The 9,215-nt window shown below is 30.9% G+C and overlaps 1 protein-coding gene across 1 annotated transcript; it reads left to right on the forward strand.

Moving 5' to 3' along the window:
- The first annotated feature begins 3,279 nt into the window (after positions 1 to 3,279).
- LOC143570260 (CASP-like protein 1) lies at positions 3,280 to 5,284 on the forward strand. The gene is made up of 2 exons (XM_077055949.1): positions 3,280 to 3,584; positions 4,773 to 5,284. Exons 1-2 carry the CDS (start codon positions 3,316 to 3,318, stop codon positions 5,128 to 5,130), a joined length of 627 nt encoding a protein of 208 aa, XP_076912064.1. The 5' UTR covers positions 3,280 to 3,315; the 3' UTR covers positions 5,131 to 5,284.
- The last annotated feature ends 3,931 nt before the right edge of the window (positions 5,285 to 9,215 follow it).

A 9,215-nucleotide genomic window follows, 5' to 3' on the forward strand; every position in this document is an offset into this window, starting at 1 on the left:
TAATATTCTGTGTATGACAAATTTTTAATTGATTTTATTTTTTACAATTAAAAATTATATAATCAAGCAACATAAAAACCAAAAATTAAACTATAACAAAATGATTTGTTTCATTTCATATGAATGTAATTGCCAGAAAAATAACAAATACATACTAACCTTATAACCATGTTCAAATAATAGTGATTATTTTGAGTTAGAAGAATTTTAAAAGAGTTAAAGTTGCATAAAATGAATATAGGATTCTTATATATAATAGTTGGAAGTAGGACTGTCACTTTTACCCGTAACCTAAAACCCAACCCAAGGAAACCTGTACCTAAATCCAAACTAACCCGACCCAAGAAACTCGAACCCAAGAAAATACTAACCCGAACATGAAACGAAGCAATTCGGGTTGGTTTTTGGCTCAGAATTCTAAGTTTTGGGTCAACAAACATAAACTTTTAGTTTTTAAATCATATATATATTTAGGTATTAAAATCCAAGCCTTAGTCGTTGGTGTTATTAAGATTTAGTCCAAGTCGATTGTTCTCATTCCACATATAATGAATCGATTGTTTATTTTTATTATTTTGAATATAAAACATAATAATCACTTTAATTATGTATTAACCAACATGTGAAACTAACATAACCTCGATTTGTTGTATTTGTATAAAAATAAAAATAATAAGTTAACAAAATATAGGAATTGTGTAAATAAATGATGAAAACGATATTCTATGTTTCAATATCCTAAATGATTTTTGGAAAACGAAAATAATGGAATAGGATTGAAACAAATTCTTTGGTTTAAAATATCAAATGCTTTTAATTATGTAAATTATCTTATAAGGCATATTAAATTAAATATATTTGAATGTATAGAAAAAGTATAAATCAAGTCATAAAAAAATATGTTTATGAAGCATTTTGGTCTGAGTTATAAATGAAAACATTGAAAACTAAATATTAATTTTCTTATTGTAAAACCATTTATACTACAAAAAAAAGTCATATAAATAGATGACAGATAGTTCATAGAATAAATCGTTATACATATTGATTATAATTATACTACTCAACTTCAATGATTTAATGCTAAACATCAAGATATATATATATATATATATATATATATATATAAAATATTTATACAAAATATTTGTAGAAAATTAAGAAAAATACATATTTCAAGAGTTCAAATGCATATGAGAAAATTTTAAATCCAAATTTGAAACAATCTTATATAAAAAAATTATGTACTACTGTTTGAATCCCTGCTTAAAAACAATTTGTAGTTTACCATACAAGTCCAAATTTTTCGATAATAATGCACCTTTATTTTTATTTTTTTAATTTGCAATTACTTGTGACTTTCAAATTTTATTCTAACAGGTCTGCAACTTCAATTTTGATACTTTTCTTATTTCACCAGTAATGTTAATGAATGAATCAGTTAGTATTTACATTTAGGAGGTGTTTGGCCTAGCTTTTTTAACAAAGCTTATAGGTTTTTTTACAAAATAAATAGAACTTAGTGTTTGGTTTAGCTTTTTAAGCTTATGATTATAAGCTTATATAAGCTCATTTATAGAAGCTTATGTGAAGATATTTTTTAGCTTATTTAAAAAAAGCTTTTATTTGTCCTCAAAAGGTGATTGATTAGTAATTATTAAAGCAACTTCTTACTCTAACAAATTAAAGAACGGTGGATTTAACAACTTATTAACACATAATTAACTTTTAGAATATAAGCTAATCTAAACACTTAAAAATAGCTTATCAAATAATAAAAAATAAGCTATAAGCTACTTTAAAATATAAGCATAAGCTTTAAGAAAAAAAGCTAGGCCAAACACCCTCTTAATAAACATAAACTTGAATTCATATATTGAAATGATTTAAAAGTTAAGGACCATATATGAAAATTTATTAAAAAAATATGAGGAGGGCTATAAGCTTTACAAGTGACAAAATTTGTTGTCTTTTATTATAATAGATATACAAGTTACTAAAAATGGATCATATAAAGGACGAAGAAAATAAATTTTTTTAAAAAGGAACTCCATTGAACTTGAAACAATATAGTCATTTTGTAAACTTCTACTTATTTTGTAGCTTATGTCTTAAAATAAATTTGTATATACCACTTTTTTAACAACTTTGGGTCTCCATAAAAGTGGGTCCTGTGCCACCCCGCACATAATCCGGACAAGCCCTGCTCTTCATTAGTAGTTGCGTTTTAGATTTCTCGTAAATTATTTTTACTTATAAATGTACTCCTATTCTGTCTTTGTATGATGTGTACACAGTACTACAATAAAATATATCTTGCTCTTATCATTTTGTAGATGATGAACATCCTCTAATTAAACATATCTTGCTCTACTGTTTTCACAAGACTCCATTTATGTAATGACAACCCTAGACATGTTATTCTAATTAACAAGTTGCATGGATAAGGATAAATTACACGAAACTATATAAAAACGGGATGATGACCAAAATAATATTTTTTACCAACAACATATTTTCACTAACTCATTCAAACAAAAAAAATACCTAAAATGACCACTTTCTAAATTGTCGGATTCAACATATTAGAATTGATATCCGACAAATCTATTTGATACCTTTCCGTTGTTGACCAACCACATCTAGACACGTATACACTTAACGGTCGGCAATAAATCTATTCCGTCGGGCTTCATATATAATCTAGCGGGCCTCATATCTATTCTCCCAGGCTTCATATCTATTCTGTCGGGGCTGACAGGATAATATAACATACGAAAATGAAGCCTGACGGAATAGATACGGAGGCCCGACATAAAAGATATGAAGCATGTCGAAATAGATTCATGGCCGGTTGTTTAAGTGTATATGTGTCTAGATGTGATTGTTTAAAAAATGAAATGATGTTAAATAGATTCATTGGATGTCAGTTCTAATATGTTGGATCTGACAGTTTAGAAAACGGACATTTTAAATATTTTTAGTTTAACCGGATTAAGAAATGAATGTGATAAAAATGGCCATTTTGTTCATTATCCCAAATTAGGCGGCTAGGCGGCTATTGTCGGAAGGATAAGGTAATCAATACGTCATCAACCAACAACATTTGACTTTTGCCAATCGTTCACACCAACGTTTACAAATCCGGTAATCTCTTGTTGACCAAATAACCAAAAAGTGTGTGAACAAGCGTACACATGTGAAACTCCCACCACATGTAACCAATTAGTTGACCTAATATCAATCTTGTATAAATAGAGAATCCAAATCGTACATCCAACCGCACCTTGTAACAAAACGAACACCACTTCATCAATGGCATCCAACGACACCGCAGCTCCACATTCCGCTATTAGCATGGAGGTACCATTGAAAACGTCTGCACCACCACCTGAGTACAAGTCGGGTGGTCGTGGTTTCAAGAAACATGCGGTGCTTGATATGCTGTTGCGAGTGTTTCTGTTCGCAACAGCGGTGGCCAGTGTCGTTGTTATGGTCACCTCTGAAGAAACCAAACAGATTCCTGTTGCTCCGGGGATCACGATAAGTAGGACTGCCAAATTCAGTCATTCTCCAGCTTACGTGTAAGTATTATTATTAATTATGATCAAACAATTTTAAGAAAATAACTACTAAAAGTTGACTATGTATAACTTCATGTCACTACTAGAAAACATTTTCCTATGATAATTTCCTTACAACTATCCATGATTTTTTTTTTTGAACTTTGCTATAGTGTCTATAGTATTGCAACAAAATAATAACAATACATATATATATATATATATATATATATGATTTTTCGTTGAAATATTGTTGCTAATTATATTACTCTTCAACAATATTCCAACAAAAAATACATTTATTAGTTATGTTTATTATTTTCATTGAAAAATTATTGGAAGACATTATAAATATAACTATTTGTGTTATCGATCTATAGCATTATACTTTTGTTGAAAAGTTGTAGCAAATTTGAAAAATATATAAATAAATGAAATAAGTTTTGCATGTTGGAAAATTGTAGATGCTTTATCATATACTTTTGTAGCAATTTTGTCAAAAAAAATTGTTCGGAAAAAGTTTGGAAATGATTTTTCTAACATGCATCTTTCCCCGTTGTTGTTTTTTTTTTTTTTTTTTTGTAAAAAAAACGCTAGAAAATGAGTTTACCAACAAAAACCGCCATAAAGAAAATTTCTAGCAACAATTCATGCATGGATAGCAGATTAAAATTCTACAAGTGAGACGATATAAGCCTTGTTACGCGAGTTAAGTTCTTTTCCACGGTTGACACGATTTACACGCCAAGTTCTTATTCACGGAAAAATAGGCATGTAAAACAAAGGCAAATTAAGTAGCGTAAAAGCGTAACATTGTGTAAAAAGGTTCATGTAGCGTAAAAGTATAGTTTTCAACATGCCATTTATTGACCGGGATTACTTATTAAAATCTTGTACTATAGATCGTATAAAATATTAAGATACGTGTAGTACTTTTATTGTTCTTTCTTTGATATATTTAGTCAAGTCAAAGGCATATAACCATGTAATATTTTTTGTTTAAAAGATCATATATTTTTCTTGAAAATAATAGCAAGATGACCATTTGGATGATTTTCCTTTTCTTAAAATAATACGTTTTTAAACGATTCCTAATCTGTTCCTATTAATCGCCTATAATTTCTTTGCGAATATGAAACGGGTCAATCGTTTGGCTCAGTGGTACATATTGTGGAACGTGATCTTATTGTTTGTTTTGTTATGATGCAGATACCATGTAGCAGCACTCTCGGTGGCCGCTTTGTACAGTCTCATCACCGGTGCGATATCCATTTTGGCTGTCATGAAGTCGGGAGGAAACTCGGCAAAGCTAAAGTTTTATCTTGTGGTCTTTGATGCACTCCTATTGGGCATTGTGGCTGCAGCAACAGGAGCATCAGGAGGAGTTGGATATATTGGACTTAAAGGCAACTCTCATAGCAGATACAACAAGATCTGTGATAGATATGGTTCCTACTGTTTCCACTTTGCGGCCGCAATTCTTCTTTCGCTCATAGGATCCATAACACTTCTACTGCTTATTTGGCTCTCCGTTTACGTGCTTTCCAAGAAGATCGCAAGGCGATAGTTGGCCTTGATTTATACCAGATATATGTGTGTGGCTTGTTGTATGGATTCATGTTATTTACTTTGTTGTAAATTTTTTATATGAATATGTTTTACTTTTGTGTCCAGTTTTGTGATTGTGAAGTTGATTAATATAAGTAAAAGATTACATTATTGATGGTTGTTAAGACTGTTTTTTCAAATAAGTTGGTTCCTGTAGGTGTTGAATAATTTGAACCTGTCTATATATATTATATAACACACATTGCCACAAAATAATGGAGACCAAGTAAAACACTTAGCATTATCTCCCAAGGACTTTGGGGCTGTAGTATGTTTTAGTATTGTCTTTTTTTTGTACCATGTTGTATTTGTCACTTGGACTGTTTATTAATGAGGGTAAAAGGGTAATCTTATGAAGATCTAAAACGTTCCCTGAACATAGTTTGTAAACATGTTATTAGTTGGTTACACTTACACAGGCATTCATTTTCATCAAGTGTCATTAAAAATGAAAACATTTCTTAGAAACATTATATAATTGTGAAGTACCAGATCTGGAACCAGCTCTACGAGTGGATGAACTAACATCATAAGGGTGGACAGGCTCGTTTCCTCAGTAGGTCCGAGTAGTGGAGCCGAGTACCTGGTTACCCTTGGAAACCACCCCCCTCTCCAGAGTTGCTAACCAAGTATATGCACCCGGGCTAAGTAGATGCAGTGGCTGATCCAGAAATTTTTACTAGTAAGTGTCAAAAACGGTAAACCTAGAACATGTCAAGTCAAACTAAAAAGGTCAAACCAAAATGAGTTAGGTCAAAAGAAATTGCATTAAGTAAACCACATATAGAAATGTAAGCAATAAACTTCATCAAAACACAAAAAACAAAATACATATTACAATTGACAAAAACGGTAAACCTAGAACATGTCAAGTCAAACTAAAATGGGCCAAACCAAAATGAGTTAGGTCAAAAGAAATTGCATTAAGTAAACCACATATAGAAATGTGAGCAATAAACTTCATCAAAACACAATAAACAAAATACATATTACAATTAACAAAAACTCTTGTATAATTGTCAAAGCTCAAAGCTCTTATGTACAAATAAAATAAAGAAAATTTAAGTTAAATAGTGTGTAGAATTATAAGAAAAAATGATACTCTGAAGACTATTTTGGTCCAATTTTTATAACGGTACAATTAAACTAACAAAATAAATCACTATATTTGTAATTAATTGATGAAGTGGTTAGACAATTAAACAATCTAAGCTTAGTTGTTATTTTGTAAAACCAAAACTAAAATTGCGTTTGAAAAAGTTAGCTCGGAAAATTGGGTTTGAGGCACTAAAAAAACACGGATGGGGTACTTGGAGTCTTTGAACCTAATATATTAGAAGTTTATAGAAGAAAATACAAATTTGAGGGGGTGCCTACGTTTTCCCTGGCTTAACACTGAATCCGCCCCCGAGTAGATGGATTGTAGTCGGGATTGTTTTGGTTGATTTGAGGTAGCATATCCTATTGGTTTGCTGAATAAGTACCTCCTAAATGGAGCAGATTAAAGTAGTTTTAGGTTATTTTAGGTGATACTATCCTATTGGTTGGTTAAAGTTTAAAGTCTAAAATCTTTCATATATATAGTCATGAATTCTAAAGTCGTTATAAAAACTTAAAAGTCGTGCACCTATTACCTATTGTCTTTTTAGATATAGATATGATGATATCTTGAGTCTTATGATTTTAACTTATATGTGAAGTTGTAATAAAAGTCTTTTTTTGACTTATCTTTATATTATGTCTTCACTTGTCTTATCTTCATATTTGTTTTTGAGTTTTTAAAAACCCATGTGGCTTTTATTTTCCTACTCACATATGTTTATGATTGTCTTATTGAATCTGATGATTCATTTTCATTTTAAAGTTGTAAGTTTTTGCTTGAATCATCCCTCATGTCTAAATTAAATTCGTAGTGAAAAATAAATTGTCCTCGTTCTCCCGTAGCCCAACTTCATGAAATATGCCTAAGCCCATTTGATTCAAATTTATTTATGCCTTGATTAGTTCATTCTTGGCCCACTATGTTTTGAAACCCAAAAACCAACGTGCATGTTTGTTTTTCTTTTAATTACCATAACCGATCGTTATTATTCTTAGAATTTACTCCATGTGCAGTTGTCTTTTTTGAATCCCACCCTACAAAAATCCATACACCAAAGATATGTTGGTGTAAATCACAATCTGAATTCAAAATATTCGACTTAAATACTTTACTCTATAATTAAGTTAGTTATTTATATACAATCATGTCATTAGATTTAATCTATCTCAACACTTATATTTGTATTAAAAAATGTTTTATTAAAATAATTATTAGTTTCAAATTTAATAAAAAGTTGATTAATTTAGCTCACTCTCTTTAATTCTATAAATTTCATATACGAATCACTTAAGAGAAATTTTTACTAAAAACTATCTCAAAAACTAATTTTAAGTATAGAAAATATTTATATGGGGAAAATTATCATACAATGTAAAATATCATACTAAACGTGCGAATTGAACAAAAACTGAAATTCGGGCAGTGACATAGTCGTATATAACAAGAAATTAATTCGTCACCCTTCGTAAATAGAATCGCTCGACATCTTCATCAAATTTAATCACTTTAATGAAATTGTTTCCCAAATTTTTATCAAATTCCATTAAAAATCTTTTAGGGTTTTTAAAAGATATTCATGTGTAGAAGAAGATAGTATAATACTCTGCCAGAGTAATTATTTATATAATTAGAGTAATTATGAAATCAAACAAATTATGAATCCCTTGTTTCACAAATTACTCTACTTATGTAAGACCTCAATCCCGGTGCCTTACTTTGGCGTTGAATTTACTCATAAATACAGTTTTAAATATCAGAGTTAATTAAAACTTTCGCGGAAATAATAAAAGTACATTTATTACAAACATTCAATACTTGTCTTTAAAACATAACATGAAGTAGCTTATTAAAACATCATGACAAATCTTCTTTGGATGCCAGTCCCTTCAAATCATGCCATGTGTCTCTCTCTCAAGCCAGCTGCTTCAATCTATTCACCTGTGTGCATACTAAAAGTCAGCTACGTTGAGTGAGTTCTGATTAATCAGATAACATACAATACATTCACATACTTATACATACGTATCCGAAGATACATATCATATACTTAACCTGCTTACATTTCTTTCGTACATACATAAGTATATGTTTTCTTTCTTTCATACTTTTATATTTTAACTTTACTTTACATACTTATACGTTTTAAAGAGCATTTCGCCCTACTTCCTCGAGTATTATTGGGGCTTGGTCCCCTTTCTTCCTCGGATATTATTAGGGTCCGGTCCCTTCTTCCTCGAGTATTATTAGGGCTCGGTCCCTTTCTACCTCGGATATTATTAGGGTCCGGTCCCTTCTTCCTCAAGTATTATTAGGGCCCGGTCTCTTACTTCCGTACAACCTTACCATACCTTTCTTTTATATTTATTTATAAACTTTCATATATACTCTCAATCATTCATATAACATACATATATCATTCATGCATCATATATATATATATATATATATATATAAAACAATCTTATCTCCTAACAATCACCTTTCCTAATGATACGTGCAATATCCGAAGATCGTTCACGTACCGACAAGCATTCATTCATAACTTCAATAACTTTTACATAAATCATGTAAGGCATACACTTACCACTTAAGGTAAATGTAATAACTAATCACATCGAGTATGCACACAGCCCCGAAAACATAACAGGGAAAGGGGGCTGGAAACTCACCTGTAGCGATTCCTTTCTGAATTTACGGTTATGCCCTTCGCCCTTCTTGAGTTGTGCACGGCTAACTGTGTATTAATCATAGTATCAATTAACTACTTCTAGCTATACCATACTTCTAAGTCATTGTAACCCCTAGTTACGGGGGTCCGGGGGCAGCGCCCCTGGCAGCAAGGTTCTAGGGGCGGCAACCCCTAACAGGGTCCGAGGGACAGAGCCCCTGGCTGCGGTGCTAGGTCAGCTTGAAAAAATTTTATTTTCGTTAATAAGTCTTTA

Source organism: Bidens hawaiensis, unplaced genomic scaffold, assembly GCF_021521415.1.
Source record: "Bidens hawaiensis isolate Kalapana, Puna unplaced genomic scaffold, B.hawaiensis_p1.1 tig00024866_1, whole genome shotgun sequence".
NCBI classification, from domain to species: domain Eukaryota; kingdom Viridiplantae; phylum Streptophyta; class Magnoliopsida; order Asterales; family Asteraceae; genus Bidens; species Bidens hawaiensis.